This window comes from Balaenoptera acutorostrata, chromosome 19, assembly GCF_949987535.1.
Source record: "Balaenoptera acutorostrata chromosome 19, mBalAcu1.1, whole genome shotgun sequence".
Lineage (NCBI taxonomy): Eukaryota > Metazoa > Chordata > Mammalia > Artiodactyla > Balaenopteridae > Balaenoptera > Balaenoptera acutorostrata.
The window spans coordinates 19,441,286-19,463,487 of record NC_080082.1 but is presented as its reverse complement, the minus strand read 5'-3'; the positions used below and the strand labels follow the sequence as shown (position 1 = coordinate 19,463,487).

At 57.6% G+C, this 22,202-nt stretch overlaps 1 protein-coding gene across 7 annotated transcripts in view; it reads left to right on the top strand.

Annotated features, from left to right (window-relative positions):
* Nucleotides 1–17,737, top strand: part of RIPOR1 (RHO family interacting cell polarization regulator 1) — a 43,279-nt gene extending 25,542 nt beyond the window's left edge. The window contains exons 1-22 of one of the 7 annotated variants that reach the window (XM_057533860.1): nucleotides 1,406–1,560; nucleotides 9,062–9,188; nucleotides 9,304–9,456; nucleotides 9,626–9,704; nucleotides 10,416–10,439; nucleotides 10,536–10,589; nucleotides 10,733–10,885; nucleotides 10,987–11,050; nucleotides 11,144–11,187; nucleotides 11,266–11,391; nucleotides 11,844–11,992; nucleotides 12,070–12,199; nucleotides 12,279–13,937; nucleotides 14,022–14,137; nucleotides 15,029–15,161; nucleotides 15,423–15,558; nucleotides 15,683–15,844; nucleotides 16,110–16,268; nucleotides 16,428–16,624; nucleotides 16,714–16,797; nucleotides 16,897–16,987; nucleotides 17,130–17,730. In XM_057533860.1, the coding sequence (XP_057389843.1) occupies nucleotides 9,085–9,188; nucleotides 9,304–9,456; nucleotides 9,626–9,704; nucleotides 10,416–10,439; nucleotides 10,536–10,589; nucleotides 10,733–10,885; nucleotides 10,987–11,050; nucleotides 11,144–11,187; nucleotides 11,266–11,391; nucleotides 11,844–11,992; nucleotides 12,070–12,199; nucleotides 12,279–13,937; nucleotides 14,022–14,137; nucleotides 15,029–15,161; nucleotides 15,423–15,558; nucleotides 15,683–15,844; nucleotides 16,110–16,268; nucleotides 16,428–16,624; nucleotides 16,714–16,797; nucleotides 16,897–16,987; nucleotides 17,130–17,227 (3,915 nt within the window). In that variant the 5' untranslated portion in view covers nucleotides 1,406–1,560; nucleotides 9,062–9,084 and the 3' untranslated portion in view covers nucleotides 17,228–17,730. Of the gene's footprint in view, nucleotides 1–1,405; nucleotides 1,561–5,132; nucleotides 8,233–9,061; nucleotides 9,189–9,303; nucleotides 9,457–9,625; nucleotides 9,705–10,415; nucleotides 10,440–10,535; nucleotides 10,590–10,732; nucleotides 10,886–10,986; nucleotides 11,051–11,143; nucleotides 11,188–11,265; nucleotides 11,392–11,843; nucleotides 11,993–12,069; nucleotides 12,200–12,278; nucleotides 13,938–14,021; nucleotides 14,138–14,383; nucleotides 15,003–15,028; nucleotides 15,162–15,422; nucleotides 15,559–15,682; nucleotides 15,845–16,109; nucleotides 16,269–16,427; nucleotides 16,625–16,713; nucleotides 16,798–16,896; nucleotides 16,988–17,129 lie in introns of those variants that run through there. The other 6 variants (XM_057533859.1, XM_057533857.1, XM_007198122.3 and 3 more) reach the window with 6 other exon arrangements.
* Nucleotides 17,738–22,202: the final 4,465 nt, after the last annotated feature.

The following is a 22,202-nucleotide window of genomic DNA, read 5'->3' as shown; positions in this document are numbered from 1 at the left end:
TCTTCAGAGAAGGTGGTCAGAGTATGCCTTGCTGAGGAGATGACTTTCCAGGTGGTCAGGGGCCAATTGGTGCCAGTTTTGAGAGCTCCAGAGAGGCCCAGCCTCACTCAGGTGGGAGCCTAGGTGGACAGTGGTGCTTTGCAGAGATGAGAACAAAGGAAGAAGAGTCCCTCTGGGGAAGGTCATGAGATCTGGTGGGTCATCCAGGGGCTCTGGAACAGGAGAGGGCTCTGGGCACAGGGGAAGGCTCAGGATGTTCAGCAGTGGACGGATGAAGTCCTGAGACTGGATGATATTTTAGAGTGGAGGGAAACAGAAAGAAGAACCCAGTCTCTGGAAGCAATCCCCAGGTCTACTGACTACAGAAAAGGGGGTGCTGCAAAGGAAGGCAAAGAGGAGGGGCTGGAGAGGGGGAGAACTGGGAGAGGGTGAGGTGTGTCTCTGGTAAGAGCTAGCGAGGGAGAGGATGTCAGTGCCCCTTGCTGCCTCTAAAGGTGACAGACTACAGAGTGAACCCTGAAGGGTGGGGTTGGAGAGGACCGGTGTTGTCTTATTGATGGGAGGGGTGGGGGAGTGGAGCTGGCCCTTTTACCCCAGTGTGAGGTCAGCTATCAGCTCCACCGTAACCCACTCCAGGGGAGAGCCAGTATTCTAGCCCCCTTATTGGAAAGGACTGGGTTCTGGCCCCCTTGGACAACATGTACCCAGACCTTGCCAGGGTCCTCACCCATGCTTCCAGAGAAAGGCCCGAGACTCCGCAGATGCCAGTACCCAGTGAGTGGTGACTGCGTGGCCTGGCTAAGAGCTCAGACTTACCGGTGCCAGATGGTGGCAGGAAGGACAGCCTGCCCCCACAGCAGGGAAACTGAGGCCGGCGGACGGGCAGGGCTCAGGGGCAGCGTCCAGACCCAGAAGGTGTCTGATGAGTAGCCTTCAGGCCTTCCTGTTCCCCTCTCTGAAACTGGCCCTGATCCCTTCCTCCAACCAACTCAACGCAGCAGTGCCCCTCCAGGACCTGTTTCACATATGGGGGCCTGAAAGGTCTCTAGAGCCCACGGAATTCAAGGAGGGAGCAGGCAGGCGAGGCTCTCCGGTGCACCCGGTTTTGGGGTCTGCATGGGAAAGAATGGTTCCTTCCTGCCTTTGCTAATGGTTCTCCGAAAGTCGCCCTATTCCCGCATATGTATCCGGATCCCGAGCGCTGAGAACTCCCACCGCCCGCGTGTCGTCCAGGGTTCCCCTCCCGCGCCCCGTCCCCGTCCCGTCCCGTCCCGCCTCGCCCCGCCCCGTCAAGCTGGTGGACGCCGCCAGCCACCGGCCTGCCCCGTTAGCCGAGAGGGCGGAGCGAGCCGTGGGCGCCTCCAGGGGTGCGGGAGCCGCGGGAGCGCAGGGGGTGGGGCCCAGCTGGCCAGGGGAGGAGCGGGGCGTCTGGGCTGCAGGCGGCGGAGCAGAGGGAGGGGCGGGCAGCAGCGGCGGCGACCGCGGCAGCTGCGGCGCGACCTAGCCGGGCAGCGACCAGTGCACGGAGAGCGCGAAGTCCGCGCAGCCCAGCGCAGCCATGTGAGTGTCCCCGCCGTTTCCGGGGGCCGCGGGCAGGGCGGGGGTCGGGCGCGGCGGTTCTGGTGCCTCCCCCGCCTGGGGAGTCCCGGATCTGCTGCCCCGGCTGAGGCCCTGTTCCGTATCGCCCCATCCCCGGGACCCAGGCCTCGCGGTGTCGTTCCTCCCCTCCTCTCGGGCGCGGAGGACGCCCACAAAAGCCGCCGCCTCTGGGCCTGCCGCACCCGGCGCTGCCTCCTTCCCTCCCGCGGCAAGGCCCAGGCGGCCTGTGCCCCGGGGCTCTGGGGTGGGCCAGGCCTGAGGGTGGGCCCTTGGCGCCAGCCTGGGCCCTGGCACGGACGCTCACCGGGAGCCCCACTGCCTTCGCCGTAGGAGAGACTGAGCTGGGAATGGGGAGAGGGAGACGAGGTGTGCAGGCCCGCCTCCGAGATGAGCTAATCTCTCTGGCCCCACCGGCTGGCCTAAGCCGCTTTGGGCCCCGACCCGAGGTGGCCGATCCGGCCTCGGGCTGGGCTCTTCGTGCAAATCTGGCGCGGCCCAGGCCGGAGAGGATAGCCCCGGCGCCGTGGGGGAACAGACCCTGTACCTGGAAATGAGAGGCTGGTGTGGAAACTCTGCAAGCAGCCAGGCCCGGGCAGCCTGCAGAACCGGTTTGGGGAAGGGGCTGCTCACCAGGGCTAGGGGTCTGGGTAAGCCTGGCTTCAGCACCCTCTGTTCTCCTCTCCCCGTTAGGCCTCAGTCCAGCCTCCAAGACTGACCCATCTCAGCCAGTTCTGGGTTGCTTCTAATATGTGTCCAGGCTGGCTGGCCGAGCACCTACTGTGTGCAGTCCAGTGTAACAATAACGGTGGGCCATCTGTGGGGCTTGCCCTGGGCCTGCATCGCTCAGTGCCGGCACAGCCTTCTGAGGAGGGTTACCAGATGATCTGGCAAATGCAGAAACTGGCCCAGAGAGGTTAAGTAATATTCTCAAGGTCACACAGCTGGTTTGGAGAGAGGTGGGAATTAGACCCAGATCTGAATTCTTGCCACTGCACTATCCGCTTCCCCGGCATGGGGGGTAGCGGCGGGGATGGGTGGGCGGGGAGAGAGATGAGAACTGGAGAGTGAGGTACAAAACCTCCCTGTCAAAAACAATAAACAAACAAAAACAACCCAACAAAAAAAACCTCTCTGTTCTGCGTCCTGTGGGGCAGCAGCTGCAGAGGGGTACCTGGAAATGGGGGGGGATGAGGGGAGCACACAGGGCGCTGGGCTGGGTCCTCCCCCGGTGGAAAAGCTGGCGGGGAGGACGCGGCTGAGTCACTGCGGGCCCCTCGCTTCAGCTCGGACTAGCGCCTCTGCCAGGCCCGGCCCGGGGGAGGCCACAAGGCTTCCAGTGCGCCGCCGTCCGGGAATGTGACCAGCTGACCAGGGAGGGGGCCGGCAGGAAGTGAGGCCACCCGGCCGCCTCCGCCCGGTTCCGGGGTGGGGGGTCCCAGGCCGCACCGCGCCCCCCTCCCTCCTTGCTCCCGCAGCTGCGGCATGACGTCAGCAGCCGGGTTTGGGGCAGTTGCCATGGAGACAGGGGCAGGCTCAGGAGGGACCCCATTCTTCCTTGAAGCCGCCCCTTGCCCGGGTTATTTTTAGCGTCTGTTTACCTCAATCCTGGGCGGCCCTGCGGTGGGGCGGGGCTGGACCGGAGACTCCCGGGAAAGCGGCTGGCCTGGCATACCATTGAGCTGGGCAGCACAGGTGGCGGGACCTCCTGACCCACACAAGTGCACCAGTTTTGGCGTGTAGAGGGTATTAGAGGCCGCGGGATCTGGGGCCACGCAAGCGGGCAGAGTTCCATTCCTAGCTGCCCCGAGCTGGCTATGCTGCGGGCCCCATCACCCTTGAGACCTGGGTTCTTTCCCATGTCCAGAACAGACTTCAGGGCTGCCATAAGTCCAGATAATCCCCTGGCTCTTATCAGCCAGCCTCTCCCCCACCCCCATTTGAGGTGGCCCCTCTCCCTTTGCTCAAGGGGTTCTGCTCTTTCCCTTCCCCCACCCCCAGCAGGGGAGATCTTGCCTATTCACCCCCTGGAATTGTCACTTAGATTGATATTCTGATGGTCATTTGGACCAACAGTTATACATCCTGGTCCCTGTGGCAGAAGCCCAGAGAAAGAAAATTGATGGGACAGTCAGCCTACTCTGAGTCCAGCCCACCTACTCAGTTCCAGAATCCCAGGGAACCCCCACCCTGCCCCATTCTCAGAGGGCAGAACCCCACCTGCTGATACAATCAGAAAGTAAGGAAGGGAAAAGGAAATTGTCTATGAGGTAGAGGAGTTGGGGTAGATAGAGACTTGAAATCTACTCCTCCAGCAGCTCAGGATCTACCTGTATCTGGGCAACCCAGTTCAATCAGCCCCCAACTCATAATCAGCTCCTGCCTTCTTTCATTGCTTTGGTGCAGGGCGCAGAGGGTACAGCAGTGAGCAAAGCAGACAGGCCTCAGCCCCCAGAGTTCACAATCTGGTTGGAAGACAGACCCTAAAGCAGAACTGACAACTGAGTTATGTGGCCTCAGGGATCAGAGAGAGGAAACTATGAGGCACCTTAAAGGGGGACCCAATCCAAGGCAGGCTTCTTGGAGGAAGAAGTAGTAGGGTAAGACTTGAAAAAAGAGAGGGAGCTGGTCAGGCTGAGAGTAGTGGGAAGAGGATATAGGATCAATGAGAGCTGCTGCTTAAATGCTGAAGAGCCTTACAGGCATGGAGAGAATTCACAGTATCTGGAACAGAACGATCATGGGGGGAACAGAGGACTGTGAGGGGAGGAGGAAGGTATATGAGGGAAGGGACAGAGCCTGAAGGTCTTGTGGGTCACGTTAGAGAGTCTGGACTTTATCCTTGGGGTAGAGGAATGCCCATGGATGTTTCACAAGAGTTAGAATAGAGGGAAGTTAAAGATTTAGAGTCCTGGGGTTTGAATCCTGGCCCTGCCACTTAACAGCTGTGTAATCTTGGGCAGATTAATAATTGTTAATAACATCAGTTAACATTTGTTGTGTGTTTACAGTGAGGTACTGTGTCCACCCCAACTTCTGTACTCCACATACAATTCTCCCTTCCCCGAACACTCCCAGTAGAGGAAGTATCTCATTTCATCCTCCCAACAGCCCTGTGAGATAGTTGTTATTATTATTGTCGTTATCCTCATTTAACAGATGGATATCTGCAGCCCCAAAAGGTTAAGAAATGTCTCGCCCAAAGTCACACAGCCAGTTAGCCTCAGGTTTCTCATCTGTGAAGTGGGGCTAATAGGACACACCCCATAGGTTTGTTGCCAGAATTAAATGAGATGATGTTTGTTAATTAAGCACAGTGCCTGGCATAGAAAGCACTTGATAAAGGACAGTTTTTAGCATTGTCAGGTGACTGGAATTTCCAGAGGGGCAATGGTGTTATTGAATAGATCATTGTGGGTTAGCACAGAGACAGGGAACCCAATAGGAAGCTGCTGTAGGATTCTAGGTGAGAATTGGTGATGGCTTGGCCTTGAGTTCTAGCTATGGGGGTGGAGGTGAGGGGGTAGATTCCAGAGACGGCAGGAGTGGGTGGCTGAGTAGATGTGGGGGTAACAGAGGCTGAGGGATCCACGATGATTCCTAGTTTCTGTCTTGAACAACTGGATAAATAGATGGTGGGGCTGTCGTGGAGAGGTCAAGACTGGGGAGAGTCAGGTTTGAGGAGGAAAGTGGTGACTTTAGTTTGGGGACTTCAAACTTAACACATCCCTAATAACCCACTCCACATTGTCACTCAGCTTCCAGGAGGTATCAAGCAGGCAGCTGGATAAACAGGCCTGGTGCTCAGAAGAACGGTTTGGGCAAGGAAAAGATATGGAAGCTGGCAACATTTAGATGGCATTAAGCTGTGGGAGATGTACCCAGCCCATGAGTGGGGAGGATGAGGCCCATTCGGGGATGGGGAGAAAGACAGATCCTCTGGGAAAATAAGATGTGCAGCCAGAGAGATAGGTGGAAAGCCAGAGGCATGTTGCCTTTTGAAATCCAAGACAAGGAAAGGCTCAAGGAAGAGGAAGAGAACTATACAGTGAAAAGCTTTGCTGAGATCAAGCAGGATAAGGACCAAACATTGGACACTGGATTCAGCAATGGGGAAGTCACTGGTGACCTTGTCCCGACCAGTCAGGGGAGTACTGGGTACAGAAGCTGGACCAGGATAGGAAGAAGAGTGGGTGGGTTTAGAGAGGAAATGGAGGTAGACACCTCTTCAAGAAACTTGGCTCTAAAAGAGCCAAATAGGGTGAGGGGTAGGGTAGCTAGAAAGAGACTGGGAGTCCACAGAGGGGTCATTTCTTTTTGTAGTTATTTATTTAAAGTTAACTTTATACTGAAATATAATATTCACACAGAAAGGGTACATGTCCTAAGTGTACAGCTCACAAGACATTTTCACAAAGGAACACACCCATATAGGATCAGGAAATAGAACCCAGATTAGGAAACAGAACATAATCAGTACCCTGTCAGCCCCCTTGTGCTCCCTTCCAGTCACTACTCCCCAGGGGTAGTGTCACTACTATTAATAGTCACTACTATTCTGACTCTGTCACCATAGATTAAGTTTAACTGTTTTTGAACTTTATATCAAGGAATTCAAACATATATCCTCTCTTGTGGTCTTGCTTTTTTCACTCAACATTATGTCTGTAGGATTCATCCATATCGTTGCATGCGGTTGTATATTGTTCATTCTTTTTGTTGTATAGCATTGCATTATCTACTGATGGGCATTTGGATAGTTTCCAGGGTTGTTTTCATCTTTTATGTGGGAGTGACTTGAGCTTGTTTGAGGCTTGTGGAGAAAGTTTGCAACACTCATCTTCCATGGGAAGGGAGAGAGATGGCTAAGGTCACACATGAGGATTTCCCGCATGGGAAACAAAAGCCTGGCTGAGGCTGAGATTTGCTCTTTTCCAGCCCAGCTGCTGTGCCAAGACCTCTGGCAGCTCCCGCCAGCCTGTGCACAGGTGCAGAGAAGGCAGGGGGTTGGGTTGCCCAGGGCTGGTTTCTGCCAGGTAAGAGAGAAGCCCAGGGTGCTGGGGATATTGGTAGCAGGCGAGCAAGCTGGAGTGGTGGCTGCAGATCCAGGCTGGGGAGAAGGGTGTGCAAGGAAGGTAGGGAAGAGAAGGTAGGAGGGAACTGGCAGAGAGAAAGGAAGCAGAGGCGGATTGTGAGCTCTGTGCAGGGCGATGTCTGTGCAATTCCGGCTGTTATCTCCAGAGACTTGCGTAGGGTTGTCACTTAGTAAATAGTTGAATAAATGAGCTGAGGGCTCAAGAGGTCACAGGTAGAAGGCAGGTGAAGTGGGGGTGATGGAGATGTGGTTCTGATTTAGGAAAGGGGCATTCCAGAGCCAGGTGATGAGACTGGGGTGTTCTCATGGAGGGTGGCTGCAGGGAGCAGAGAGGCCAGTGTTGGGTGGGCAATCCATGGGAATGCATAGCTGCCAGCATAGGGTGCACAGCACCCAGTCTTCAAGGAGGGAGGGGGAGATAGCATTTCTCAAACTAGGATCCTTGGACATCTTGCATCTGAATCTGTAAGGGGGTGGTGGGCTGGTTGGAAATGCAGACCCCTGGGCCCACCCCAGCCTCTTGGGGAAAAAGTAAGCCCAGTGCAGCAGAATTGAGCATGGTGGCTATGGTGGCCTTTATCCAGGCTAGAGTTGGATAGGGATAGTCAATGAAGAGATACTGGGGGCAGGAAAGGGCCAACACCAAGGGGATTCAGTCCATGTGAGGTGGGGGCCAGAAGGATGGGGCCTCTGCCCTAGGATGCAGCTTCTGCCAGAGAGAAGGGCCTGATTGGGCAGTGGGACCAGATCCTCTACCCTGTGGCCTGGGGGTAGAGAGGGTGTCCAGACTGAGCATCCCCTCTGAGGGTGGAGGGATGGGGGTGGTGCATGGTGCTATGGGACTCTCTGCACCCAGCTGCTTCTCTTCCTTCTCTCGGCTGCAACACATAATATGGGGTTGATCCAGTCCCCCACTTTTAGCTCCTTCTCAGCCTCCAAACTCCCTCATGCTCAGGGCTTCTCTGCCGTCCTTTGGCACAGTCCCTCCACTCAGCACCCCCAGCCCTTCCTTCCACTCTCTCAGCCCCTGCTCTCTAGCCTTCACACACTCAGAACCCCAACTCTAAGCCCTCTGTGTCCAGCTCTCCCTCAGCACCCCTCAACAGCCACTTCATGAGGCCCCTGTGCTAACTGCACCCAATTCAGCCCTACCCGGTGTCCTCACTCTGTTTATCCCTCCATATTCACCGCTGCCCTCGACTCCCTTTACCCACACTCCTGACCCAGCCGAGAAGACCCCCGTAAGTCCCCTGCCTGAGGGGAACCTCCAGTCACCCCTCCCAGAGGCTGGGAGGGGGGCCAAGGGCCCGGTGCCCCCGTGGTCCGGCTGGTCCCGCCCCATCCCGGCGGGCTGAGTCAGGCGGCAGGAACTGGGCGGGGGGCGGCGCCGGGAGGAGCTGAAGCAGGAGCCAGAGTCGCTGGGAGCGAGCGCGGAGCCCAGACCGGCCGGCACCGAGTGGCCCTGGGCCGGCGGGGACACGGGGGGCAAGCGCGGGGCTTGGAGGGCTGTCCCGGACCTACCATGAACTCCAAGAAGAGAGGTAGGACCTGGTCCGGGGCTGCGGAGGCTCCGGGGCTGGTCCCAGGGGGCTGCGGGCCGCGTTCTGGGGGCCTGGGGCGCGTGTTTCGCCGGAGCGGTGTGGGGGTCTGCGGAGGATCTCTTCCTGCTAAGGTCACGGGCGAAGGCTGTTGTCTGTGACTCAGTTTCCCGGTTGGAGTCTCAGGAAAGTGGAGGGGGCGGAGCACTTCTCGGCACTGCCCCCCACCCTGGGAATCCCCCGGCTCTGGGCATCGGGAGGGCTCTGGCGTCTGGGCGCCTCGGAGCGGGTGGGGGCTGGAGGGGAGCAGCTTCCGCGGGGCGGGCCGGTGTGGGGAGCCCAACCTGCACAGGCCGGGCCTGCCAGGCAGCTCCGCTGGGCTCAAAGCACGCACCCCGCCCCGCCCCGTGACCTCCTGCGGCCTCTTGGGGTGTGGGCGTGGGAGCTCCTGGTCCACTTGGGGGGAGGAGGTCAGGGCAGGGCTGGGGAGCCCGCCCCACCCCCGGGTAAACAGGCGCTTCCGCACATTCTTCGCGCGCCCCTCCCCTTTCCTGCCCCTTCCCAGCCCGGGGAGGGTCCCAGTACGACCCCCCTTCCTGCCCCGCGCGGCAGGCGGAGCCTGCACCTCTGCAGGAAGTGGGGGTGTAGCCGAGGCCACGCTGAGTCCGACACCGAGTCACCCGCGGCCGCCCTGTCATAAGCACCAGGGCCGCTGGGGTTCGGACTCCAGCCTCAGGCCGTGGCTGGCAGGACTGAGATACAGAGTGTGGACCGCGGGGAGGGGGCTTCAAGGGCCTGATTGGCGCTGGACACCCGCCCTCGCCACCCCCAGGGAGCCCCGCGCGGACTCGTTCCATGATGTCCCTGTCGGTGCGGCCGCAGCGCCGCCTGCTCAGCGCCCGGGTCAGTAGGAGCCAGTCCTTCGCAGGCGTCCTCGGCAACCAGGAGCGGGGGCCCAGGTACGCGGCAGAGGGGGGGCTAATGGGGTCAAGAGAGTCTGACCGGGTTGGAGTGTGCAAGTGAGGGTTTGGGGGATGACTTCTTGCTCCTTCCTGAGTGCAGTCTCTTCTTCAGGAGCTTCCCAGCCTTCAGTCCCCCGGGGCCCCCACGGAAGCCCCCAGCGCTCTCCCGAGTGTCCAAGATGTTTTCAGTGGCGCACCCGGCCCCCAAGGTCCCGCAGCCTGAGCGGCTGGACCTGGTGTACGCGGCACTCAAGCGAGGCCTGACGTAAGCAGTGCTCTCCCAATGCCTTGTCCCATGATCCCTCCCTAAGTCCTCATTCCCTTTCTGCTAGTAGGAACCTTCCCCAGCCTCACACCCTCTCCTCACTGTCTGTTCCCTGGGCAGGTAGAAGCTGGAGAGGTAAGATAACTCTTGTGGTCACCCCTTTCCCCAGGGCCTATTTGGAAGTGCACCAGCAGGAACAGGAGAAACTCCAAAGACAGATAAAGGAGTCCAAGAGGAATTCCCGCCTGGTAAGTGAAGGGTTTGCATCCTGTATGCCCAGGATTAATATGCCCTTTGCTTTTGTGGTGTGGGGGGCTGGGCAGCACCAGCCCTGGGTGACATCAGAGCTGTTTTCTGGGGTGACTTAGTCCAGGTGTGACTAGAAAAGTGGGTATCAGGAAAGGCTGGGGAGTTTCTCTCCTCAGCTTTCCCAGGCTGCATGTACTTTCTGCCTGGGACCCAGTGCCTGTCCATGGGAGCTTCCAGTGGGTTGGGTCAAACCCCACAGACATGGACAGCAGAAGATTATGTTGTAGTGGTACTGAGGGAGAGCCATGGTTCTTCCTGGGGAACAGGTCAGGGCTTCCCAGAGGAAGAAACATTTCTGCTGGGTCTTGAAGCATGAACAGGAGTTCCCCGGTAGAGGGAACCATGCATGAGGAGGCACAGAGCTCTCTTCCTAGGGGTTGTAGAAAAGGCAGTGGGCCAGGGGAGGGATCCCATGGAAGAGGTGGGGGGAAGAGTACTAGAGGGGTCTTGGGGACCAAATCTATGACACCAGCAAAGACCAGGCACGTGGGAAGGTAGGTCAGTCCCTGCTTTGACTGGAATGGCTGTGGACCGTGGTGTGAGAGGGAGGAAGGCTGTGATGAAAAGGAGCTAGGTAGGTCTGGGTGAGCAACTGCCCCTGCTGGAGTACTTCCCCTACCTCCTAATGCCCCCCTCATCTCTACCCGCAGGGCTTCCTGTATGACTTGGACAAGGTGAGTTAGTATAGAGAACGGTGTTGAAAGAGGTTGGCTCAGGGGGAGGTAAAGGGCCCTGGGCCTCAGGCTTCTCCTAACGCACCTCTCCCCCAGCAAGTCAAGTCCATTGAACGCTTCCTACGACGGCTGGAGTTCCACGCCAGCAAGGTACTTGTGCAGCATGCATGTGTGCTTGCAGCGTGGGGTGGGGGATTGGGTATCACAGGGAGATGGGATGATGCTAGGCCCTGGGTGAGCAACCCCAGTAGTGAGTCTCAATCCCCCCTCTGCCACCCCACTCATCTGCCCAGATCGACGAGCTGTATGAGGCATACTGTGTCCAGCGGCGTCTCCGGGATGGTGCCTACAACATGGTCCGTGCCTACAGCACCGGCTCCCCAGGGAGCCGTGAGGCCCGGGACAGCCTGGCCGAGGCTACTCGGGGGCATCGGGAGTACACAGAGGTGAGGGATGTGTGCCAGTGAGGCAGAGGCACAGAGTGTGGCAGAGCTGGTGAGAGGGGACTGGTTCTTGACCTCCTCCTGTCCCTGCCCATCCCCCTCAGAGCATGTGCCTGCTGGAGAGCGAGCTGGAAGCACAGCTGGGAGAGTTCCATCTCCGGATGAAAGGTACCAAGTGGTGAGGCCGACTGGTGGCGGGGAGAGGGAGGTGTGTGCCTGAGACCCCTGGACCCCGTTCATCTCCTTCTCCCCCACTCCCAGGGCTGGCCGGCTTCGCCAGGCTATGTGTGGGCGATCAGTATGAGGTAGGAGGATGGGCAGGGAAGGGCTGGGATGGCAGGGTCGCAACACCAAGGGCTGCTTCATCCTGCCTCTTCCCCTAGATCTGCATGAAATATGGGCGTCAGCGCTGGAAACTACGGGGCCGCATAGAGGGTAGTGGAAAGCAGGTGTGGGACAGTGAGGAAACCGTCTTTCTTCCTCTGCTCACAGAGTTCCTGTCCATCAAGGTGATGTCTCTGCCCAGAACCATAGGACACCAAGATCCTGTGACTCTATGACCCTGTGAACCCCTTATGATCCTCATGACCCTGAGACCCTTACCCCTGTGACCCGCATCTGGTTCCATGGCCCTGTGAATGTGTGACCCCTTGACCTTCATGACCCTGTGATTTCCTTGTGACCTCCTGACCTTGTGAATACATGACCCTTGAACTCTCATGAGGCTGTGACTCCCACGACCTCGATGACTACAAATTTAGACCCCTGTGGTCCCCGTGCTCCCAGGCTGCTTCGAGCCTCCATGGCCCCATTACCCTGAGAACTCCATTCCCTGTAACTTCCTCATGGCCCGATGACCCTGTGACTGTCACATAACCTCTATGCAAATTCAGACCTCTGATCTCCCACAATCTCATGACCCCTACACCCTTGTGACCCCACCATGCATTCTTGGCTACAGGTGACAGAACTGAAGGGCCTGGCCAACCATGTGGTTGTAGGCAGCGTCTCCTGTGAGACCAAGGATCTGTTCGCTGCCCTGCCCCAGGTTGTAGCTGTGGACATTAATGACCTTGGCACCATCAAGCTCAGCCTGGAAGTCATGTGGAGGTTGGTGGGGCTGAGGGGCTTGGAGACGGGGCTGGGGCTTGATGTTAGCACCTGCTAACAGCTTCTTCCCTCTCCAGTCCCTTTGACAAGGATGACCAGCCCTCAGCCGCTTCTACTGTCAACAAGGCCTCCACAGTCACCAAGCGCTTCTCCACCTACAGCCAGAGCCCACCAGACACGCCCTCACTTCGGGAACAGGCCTTCTATGTGAGTCACATCCCGGGCTCAGCCCCCCACCCAGGGGTTTGCTGGCAGTGATCCTGAGATGTCCTTTTCTCTCTCCTAGAATATGCTGAGGCGGCAGGAGGAGCTGGAGAATGGGACAGCGTGGTCCCTGTCATCCGAATCTTCCGATGACTCCTCTAGCCCACAGCTCTCAGGCACTGCGCGCCACTCCTCAGCCCCCAGGCCCCTGGTGCAGCAGCCTGAGCCTCTGCCCATCCAGGTTGCCTTCCGTAGGGCTGAGACCTCCACTTCTGGGACCGTGGATGAGGAGAGGGCCATGGCCCCAGCCCTGGCCAATGGGCATGCCCCCTACAGCCGGACTCTGAGCCATATCAGTGAGGCCAGTGTGGATGCTGCCCTGGCTGAGGCTTCAGTGGAGGCTGCAGGCCTAGAAAGTCTAGTCCAGGGACCCAGCCCACCTGCACCCCCAGATCCCACACATGGGGAGCACCCTAGTCCTGTCCTTTCTGCCCTGGACCCTGGCCATTCTGCCACAAGCCCCACTCTCAGTACAACAGGCCCCGCCCACACATCTACAGACCCTGCCCCCTCTGCACACCTAGACTCAGTTAACAAGAGCATAAATTCTAGCTCTCCTGAATTGCCAGACCCCACCCACACCACTACAAGCTCCACCTCTAGTGCCGTAAGCCCTACCCATAGTGCTCCAAGCCTCACTCACACTACCACAAGTTCTACCCACAAGACTGTGGTCTCTACCATCACTATTACAGGCCCTACCCCCAGTACCACAGGGCCAGTCCAGACCACCACAAGTCCCACCCACAAGCCAATGCTTTCTACCCTCACTCCTGCAGCTCCTGCTCCCAATACTACAGACCCAGTCCAGACCACTACAAGCCTCAGCCACACTGTCACAAACCTGACACACACTGTCACAAGCCCCACCAGCAAGCACATGATCTCTACCCTCTCTACTGCAGGCCCTACCCCCAGTACCACAGACCCAGCCCAGACTACCACAAGCCCCACCCATACTACCACTAGCACCACCCACACTACTGCAAGCCCTACCCACACCACCATAAGCCCCACCCACACTGCTACAAGCCCCACCCATACCACAATAAGCCCCGCCCACACTACTGCAAGCTCTACCTACACCACCACAAGCAGTACCCACACTACTGCAACCCCTACTCACACAGCCAGGATTTCAACTCACACCGCTACACCCAATGCTAAGGACCCAGTCCAGATCACCAGGAGTCCTACCCATTCTGTCACAAGTCCCACCCTTATGACTGTAAGCCCTTCCACTTTTCTAGACCTTGCCACGCTCTCCAACCCCTCTGCAAACACAGACCCTCCCCTCCCAGGCATCGACCCCCTGTCCTGTAGCTACGCAGCCTCCACTTCCTGCACTCAGGCAGACCCCATAGCCCTCAGCACCTCCCACCCAAGTCCTACCTGTTCCAGTTGGGAACCCCTCACAAGCCCTTCCCCAAAACTCCCAGAAGCCATCCATCAGAGCCCAAGTCCCCCTCCCTCACCCCTAGCCCCTGTGACCCAGCATTCAGACCCTAGAGTGGCCAGGGCTGCCCAGGCCCCAGTTCCAGGGGCAGCTGGAGGTGCTGGGGACAGGAAACTGGAAGAGGCACTGGGGGCCCTAATGGCTGCCCTGGATGACTATCGTGGCCAGTTTCCTGAGCTGCAGGGCCTGGAGCAGGAGGTGACCCGGCTGGAGAGTCTGCTTATGGTGAGGAGGGCTGGGCTGGTGTGCGGCAGCGCAGGGAGGGCAGCCAGGCAGGGGCGACAGCTCTGACGCCCTTCACAACCCCAGCAGAGACAAGGCCTGACTCGCAGCCGGACCTCCAGTCTTAGCATCACTGTGGAGCATGCCCTGGAGAGCTTCAGCTTCCTCAATGAAGATGAAGATAATGACAGTCCTGGGGACAGGTGAGAGGGGCTAGGAGCGGGGGAAGAGGGGAGGTGAGTAGCAGGTGAAGGAGAAAGGCGAGAAAGGGGAACAGGTGAGGTGAGGCCAGGGGGAGCACGTAAAGAGAGCAGTAAGATGGGTGGTGGGCTCGAGGGAGGTGGGTGGGAGGGGATGGACTTGCTGGCGGGTACATCTGTGTTCACCCCTCCCATGTACCCCTCGTGTGTCCTTGTTGCTCATGTTTTCAATCCCATCTGTATCCCCAGTGCTTCTGGTCACCTTCCTCCTCATCCCTGCAGTGTCTGCCTCCTCCGTCGGTCCCTACCAGCTCCTGAGCCTCCAGCTCCTCCTCTCTTCCTTGGCCTCACCTTGAACCTACCCTGTGAACGAGCCTTTACTGTGCCTCCCCATGCATCCTGTGCCCCCCAGCATCAACCCCCTCTGTCTGGACCCCGGCTTTCCCAGAGACCCTGGTCCCTTGGCTCTTTGTCCCAGAGTGGCCTTTGCCGATTCCCAGTTGAAGGTCATGCCTGGCCCCTCCTCCCTCCGCTGCTGCCCAGGTTATGGCCCCGTGCCCTGCGCCCCTTGGGCCGCAACCCCTTGCAGTCCACATTGCGTAGACCATCCCGCCTGCAACCCTACTCCCGCCCATCCAAGCCCCGGCGGCCCCAGAGATCCCAGCAGTCCTAGCTGGAGGTAGCCCTGGGCAGACAGGCTCTGGAGACCCCTGCTACCACTTGCTGGTCCCAGCCCTTTCCTCCTTCTGGAAGTCCTCCGTGAACTTACCCATTGTCTGTTGTTTGTGCATGATGTGTTCTTCTGTTCTGGGATGGGGGGAACTTAATAAAAATACTCTGGTGACCAGATGATGATGTGTGCTCCTGGGGCGGTTGACCCCATTTTTCTCTCAGGCCCCCAAACAGCCCGGAGCCTGGGGCTGAGGACAGCCTCGACTCACCTAGTGCCCGACCCCTCAGCACGGAGTGTCCAGCTCTGGACACTGCCTTGGTCCAGCACCTGTACCACTGCAGCCGCCTCCTGCTGGTGAGGCTAGTGGTATTCCCCCACCCTTCCCTTGTAGCCCCTTCCCCCAGGGAGCCCTACACTTCAATCCTGGCCCTCCACACCTCCTCTGAGTTCCACTCCCCAATGTCCCAGGGCCTGGCTCTTGCTGAATGGAACACCTCCCACACTCTGGCTCCCCCAAGTCTCTCCCGATGCATGCAGGGACTTGTAGTCCCTGGTCTCCACCCTCTCTAAGCTCTGTCTTGAGGTCTGAGCTACCTGGCCACCCCTATTCTCCAGAAACTGGGCACATTTGGGCCCCTGCGCTGCCAGGAGGCATGGGCCCTGGAGCGGCTACTGCGGGAGGCCCGAGTGCTCGAAGCAGTATGTGAGCTTAGCAGGCGATGGGAAATCCCTGCCACCTCTGCCCAGGAAGGTAAAAGCTGTGTGGGCTCTGGCTCGTGTCTGCCCCAAAGTTCCTCCCTTGCCCTATCCCACCTACGCACCTGTCTCCCCACCGGCTCGTTCTGTTGCTGACAGTTTCCTGCACCTCCTCACAGTGGTGCAGTTCTCGGCCTCCCGGCCTGGCTTCCTGACCTTCTGGGACCAATGTACAGAGGGACTCAGCCCCTTCATCTGCCCTGTGGAGCGGGTGCTCCTCACCTTCTGCAATCAGTATGGCGCCCGTCTCTCCCTGCGCCAGCCAGGCTTAGCCGAGGCTGGTGAGTGGGCTGCCTACCTGCCCCCTCTGCTCTCCTTTCTCAGATCCCCAGTGATGGGACCTCAGGGAAAGCCAGGTCAGCCCACAGAGACATGCTGAGATGAGCACTGGGAAGAAACATCGAAGGCTCATGCCTCAGCACAAAAGGGCCCAGATTGGACCCTTTTGTGCTGGGTCCCTGGACCTGCGCATGGGGTGGGGGCACTCTTCCCTCTAAGGACCCAGGTCCATCCACACCCTGAGACCTGCGGCACTGCCTCCCACAGTGTGTGTCAAGTTCCTGGAAGATGCCCTGGGGCAGAAGCTGCCCCGGAGGCCCCAGTCAGGCCCTGGAGAGCAGCTCACCGTCTTCCAGTTCTGGAGTTACGTCGAAGCCTTGGACAGCTCCTCCATGGAGGCCTATGTGACCGAGACTGCCGAGGAGGGTGAGGCAGTAGCCCTGGTCACAAAGTGGCCTGATGCTATGGGTGGGTCTGAAGGTGTGAATTCAGGACCTGAAGGTACAAAAGAACCCACCCCGGGAGGCTCTTTGCCCTGCCAGCTTGTTCCAACTGACAGCCCCCTGCCTGGCTTCCTTCTTTCAGTGTTACTGGTGCGGAATCTGAACTCAGATGACCAGGCTGTTGTGCTGAAAGCCCTGAGGTTGGCACCTGAGGGGCGGCTTCGAAGGGATGGGCTCCGGGCCCTCAGCTCCCTGCTTGTCCATGGCAACAACAAGGTCATGGCTGCTGTCAGCACTCAGCTCCGGAGCCTGTCACTGGGCCCTGCCTTCCGGGAAAGGGTAAGAGTCGGGCAGGGCTCCCTGAGGGCAAAGGCTGGGGTCCCAGGCTCCCAGTGTCTGGCTAAGTCTGCCCTCCCACCCTTAACCAGGCCCTACTCTGCTTCCTGGACCAGCTCGAGGATGAGGATGTGCAGACGAGAGTGGCTGGCTGCTTGGCCCTGGGCTGCATCAAGGTGACCCCTTTCTCTCCCCTCCCAGCTCCCCAAGCCCTGGGTCCTGAGCCCTTCTCACCTGCTCCACTGGGCCCACCTCAATGCTCTCTCCCCCGGTAGGCTCCTGAAGGCATTGAGCCCCTGGTGTACCTGTGCCAAACGGACACAGAAGCCGTGAGGGAAGCAGCTCGGCAGAGCCTGCAGCAATGCGGTGAGACTGGGGAATGGGAGATATGGGTCAAGTTTAGTTCTATGACATTTTGGCTGCTGGGAATAGGGGTGAGATGGGGTCAGGGGTGGGAGGGCCAGGGCGGGGCTAGGGCCTCTCCTGACCCCATCTTTATCCATTACAGGGGAAGAGGGACAGTCTGCCCATCGACGGCTGGAGGAGTCACTGGATGCCCTGCCCCGCATCTTTGGGCCCGGCAGCATGGCCAGCACGGCATTTTAAACTCCCCACCCACCGGCCCCCAGTGCCCCTTCCCCCCACATTCAGGGCTTACCAGGCACTGGCAGGGAGGGTGAGGGCTGGCTCCAGACACTCCTCCCTCACAGACTCCTATCAATGAAAATCTAATATATTCTCCTTTTGTCCTCGGGGTGGGTAGAGTCAGTGCCGCAGTCAAGTGCCTCCCAGCCTCGGCTCAGCACACTTGCCATAGATCGGTGTCCCGGGCCTGGCCGTCCTGCCTCTGCCCTGCCACGTCCCTTGGTTTTGTATTTTATTTACAGAGTTTTACAGAAAATAAAAAAGCAAAATGCCTTTCCTACATAGCCTGGACTGGTGCACTACTGACCTTCTGCTCCAGCACACTCTGGCTGTGGCCCTGACACTAGTGTGTCCACACTCCAACCGTGACAATGCCATGTGCTTTTGCCCTGGAAATCCAGATGGAAGAGAGCCCAGAGGCTGGAACTGGGCTTGGAAAAGAGGGCAGAGGAAGAGGGTGGTGGAGTGTTGCTGAGGAGGCCCGGCCTGCAGGTGGGTGTACCCTGAGCCTGGAAGCTGTGGGCCTAGACTGGAGCCAAACTGTGGAGTTGACCTAGAGAAGGCCCAAAGGGTGCCAGTCCTGGGAGTGGCTCCCTAGCAGCCAGCTCACTTGGCCAGGAGGCAAAGAGGAAGCAGGCAGGAAAAGGTGTGGTGGTGGCTGGAGCTTCTGGCCACCAGGGAGCAGCAGAACCCCGTCAGGGAACACCAGGCTTTTGGGTCTTCGCCTCAGCCCAGGCAGCTTCCTACAGAAGGCGCTGAGCACAAGGAGCTCCTTGAGCACTGGGTAGTTGTGAGGAGATTCTTGCAGAGGCGAAGAGCTGGGGCCTGGGAGGCAGGAGACCCGGATGGCTGCTCTATGACTCTAAACAGAAAGTCCCTCCTCTCCCTGAGCCACCTCCACTCTGTAATAACAAACCTGACTAAACCCTGTGACCTCCCCACAGCTGGTAGACTTGTGCTGCTTCAGGAAAGAGGGCTCCAGGGAGAGGGCTCACGTGAGTTTATTAACCCCAGAAAGTTAAGTGTTCAATGGGAGGAACCTGAGGGTAGGGGGGGACTTCAGCATGGCAGGCCTGTTCTAAGGAGGGCCCGAGGGAGGCCCACACTCAAGGCTGGAGAAACAGGTCTTCCACCCTTCCCCTCTCCCTCCAGAGCTTTCAGTGGAGACAGTGCAAGGGCAGGGCCTTCCCCACTCCCTGAGCCCACTCTGGCGTCCCAGTACCTGTGGCTGTAGCACAGCAGCGTGACACCCTGGGGGGAGTCTGTCCCTGCACTCAGGTAGAGCCAATGAGATGCCAACAGTCCCCCCTGGGGGGTGACCCAGATCCCCAGAGAGCCCTGCCCCCCTGTGTTTTAGAGCTGTGTATGAAGATGTTTGGCCGGGCCCTTAACCACCTGCTGGGGAAGCCAAGCTGAGCAGAAAAAAAAACGGTAACAGGAAGGAGCACAGGAAACACCTGTGTGCGGATGCAGGTGGCTCATTCCAGTTGGGTGGGGGCAGGCTGACAACCCTCAGCGCATCGGCACAGCGCGGTGCTCCCTCTGTGACTGTGACGGGCGGCATGGGAGGGATAGTGTAGCTCAGTTTTGGGGTGGTCGGCTGGAGTGGTAGGGGAGGGGAAGGCAAACAAACGATAGAGACCAAGCCAGCACCCAAAGCCGGCCACAGCCTGGGCCTGCCGCAGGGGCCCCTGCAGCAGGGTTGCTGTCCCAGAACCACCCCTAGGAGCCCCTCAGGCCTGAGGCCCCACAAGAGGTCCCCTAGTAGGGCAGGACTGTCCACTGACATCCAAAGCGTGGCCTGTGTGGCGGGGAAAGAGGAAGTGAACACTGGCTGACCAGGTCCTGCGAAAGTGCAGGCGGGGGTGACTGGACTGGCACAAGCTCATGGCTTAACCCACAGGAGGAGACGGGGCCTGGGCAAGAAGTATAGGATGGGAAAATGTCTCAGCCAGGGGTCAACCGGGACTGTCATTGGAAATCTGAGTGGCTCTACATCTCTGCATTCCAATTCTGGGAAGGGATAAGGTACCTAACTCTGTCCTCTACAAGGAGAGTCCTGAATCCCGAGCCTCGTATCCAGCTCTAGGTGAGGGTGGATATGAAGGTCAGAGTGGGCAGGAGCTAGAATTAGGGCACTGTGAGGTACAGCTGAAGGACTGTCAAGGCCAAGACAAAAAGAGCCTCGGGCCTTTGCCCCAGTAACCCTACCCAGCTCAGAGCAGTGTGAACCAACCCCAAGACAGCCAGCCACTCAACCCCTCTCCATCAGTGACTTGAAGTCAGGCTGGATGGCCTCCTATACCCTGGCTCAGGCCCATGTCTGTGAGGTGGTGGGGGGCAGGGAGAGCCCTTGTCCTCCCTCCTGTACACCCTGCCCTCCCCCAACACACATAGCCTCACATAGGTCTTCCCACAGGGCAAAGCTCCTCCCAGCACACCTCCCATCTACCCCGCTGTCACACAGGTTTGGGGAGGCACTCACTCCCGCGACTCTGGACAATTGAGAGCCTGCTGCCTCCAGTGATGGGAGGTTGATGACACCATCGGGAGTCAAATGCACCAGAGCAGGGAAAGCCTGTCCCCAGCTGTCCTGTGGAGCCTGTGCCAGCCTCTTGAGGGGACAGAAGGAAGTGGGCCTCCAAGTTCTGTGACACACTGAGAAGCACCCCATCAATCAGGTCCATCAAGGCCACAGCCATGCCTTGGCCACCATCATTGGGGGTCTCCCCAGAAGAAACTAATAAGCATGCACTGCAAAAAAAGGGACCAGGCTGAGGTAGTCCAGAATACAATTTATTGTGTTGGTGGTCCCTGGAGGCTCCCCCGACTCCCCTCTTTTCCTTTTGCCCTCTTCTAACCTTACCTTTCCTCCAGTCTCCCACTCTTCTTCCTCATGTATTCAAAGCTGCAGAGAACCAAAAAAAAGAAGAAAAAAAAAAAAGGCATGTTGGTAAATGCAAAGAAGCAGATGGGTTGGCACGTGGGAAGAGAACTGCTTCTTTGTCTCGCCTACAGAGTGGGGGTGACTTCCTTGTGTGCTCCTGCCTGGTGTGTGGGTACAATCTGCTGAACCCTAGGCATATGACATGCTCCCCCCAACCCCAAACAGCCCTGGAGTGCCCTATTTAGGCCATCCATCATCCATGGACAGAAGGCTCTTGGCTTGGCTGCCAGACCTGGCTCTTCTAGGCCTATGTAATACCGAAGGGTGAGCTTGGGAAGGACTCCCGGGCCTATACAAACAGCTCAGGAAGAACATCTATCATTTGGAAAAGAAGACTGTCATTGACCTGCGAGAAGGGGCCTCTTGTTTCAGAAGGCTGCAGTGGGGTGTGCAATGGGGTCACAGTTTAAGTTTAATGTCAATGGTCACGTCTCACTTGTCTCTGAAGACACCCAGGGCATATGGATCTTCAATAAGTACTGACTTGGAGCAGCTGAATAAGCAGATGAATTGCCATGCTAACACCAACGTTTCTAGCTATTTCCTCTGAATGTCCTTACAACTTTCTCCTCCACCTCCTCCTCAGGCATCCTCTTATAAACATCACTCCACAGGATTCCATTCTAGGCCCTTTTCTCCTCTCTTTTGAAACGCACTCCCTGAACCACCTCATCCATTTCTCTGGCTTCCATCTATATGCTGAGGCTGTATGCCAGTGATTCACACGGCTCTCTCACCTCCCGACCCCCATATCCAACTGCTGACTGGACACCTTTTGAACAGCATTCTCAAAATCAAACTTATCTCAAAACCTGTTTCTCCTCCAGAACTTCTGGAGAAAGTACTCAGGTACTCAAGCCACACAACTGGGCCTCACCCTTGACTCTTTCCCTGTCCCCTCTTCCAGCCATCAGAATCTTCTCAATTAAATGCCCTAAATATTTCTAAATTCTGTCTGCTTCTCTTTATCCCCATTGGCACCACTCAGTTTCAGAACATGTTGACCTCTCTCCTAAACACTAAAACTGCCCCCTCACAGGCTCCCTGCCTCTGATCTTGCCCTTCTTCCGTCCATTCTCCATGGTGCAAAGTGATTTCTAAAAACATAAACCCACCACTACAGTTTCTCTTTCTCTTAGGGAAAATTCCAGCCCCCTCAACCTGGGTCACGAAGGCTTTTAAGTGTGTTCCTCTCTCCAGCCTCACTTCTGCCACCTAACTTCTCAGTCTGCACTGGACCTCACCAAACCACCCGCAGGGCTTGCTTGCCCCTCTGTGGTACACTCTTCCCACTCCTCATCTTGCCTTGCTAATGCCTGGTTACCTGATAGGCTTCAACCTAGACATCACAAATTTCTTCATGAAGCTTCCCTTCCACTGGGCTCCTGTCACAGAAGCATGCATTTCCCCTAGTACAGTACTAGGGGAATCACACCCCATTGCAATCGCTCATTTACTTTGTACCCTCCAATATATACATCCACAAGTATTTTCTGACTAGTCTACTAGGTAACAGGTACCACCCAAGTCTGCAAAAGATGATTGGTGCCTTGCTTGTAGAGCTCGGTCCAAGTGTTTTGTTTTGTTTTTAAACAGCTTTATTGAGATCTAGTCCACGTACCATGCAATTCACCCATTTAAAATGTACAATTCAGTAGTGGCTTTTAGTGTATTTACAGAGTTGTACAATCATCACAATCAATTTTAGAGATTTCATCAACCCCAAAAGAAATTTGGCACTCCTTAGGTATCATCCCTGGGAATTCTACATCCCCTTCCCTTTCCCGGCCCCCAGCCCCCGAGGCAACCACTAATCTACTATAACCACAGATCCTATAGATTTGCCTATTCTGACATTTCTTTTTTTTTTTTTTTTGGCCACACCACGCAGCATGTGGGATCTTAGTTCCCCGACCAGGGATCGAACCCGCACCCCCTGCAGTGGAAGCGTGGACTCTTAACCACTGGACCGCTAGGGAAGTCCCTGGA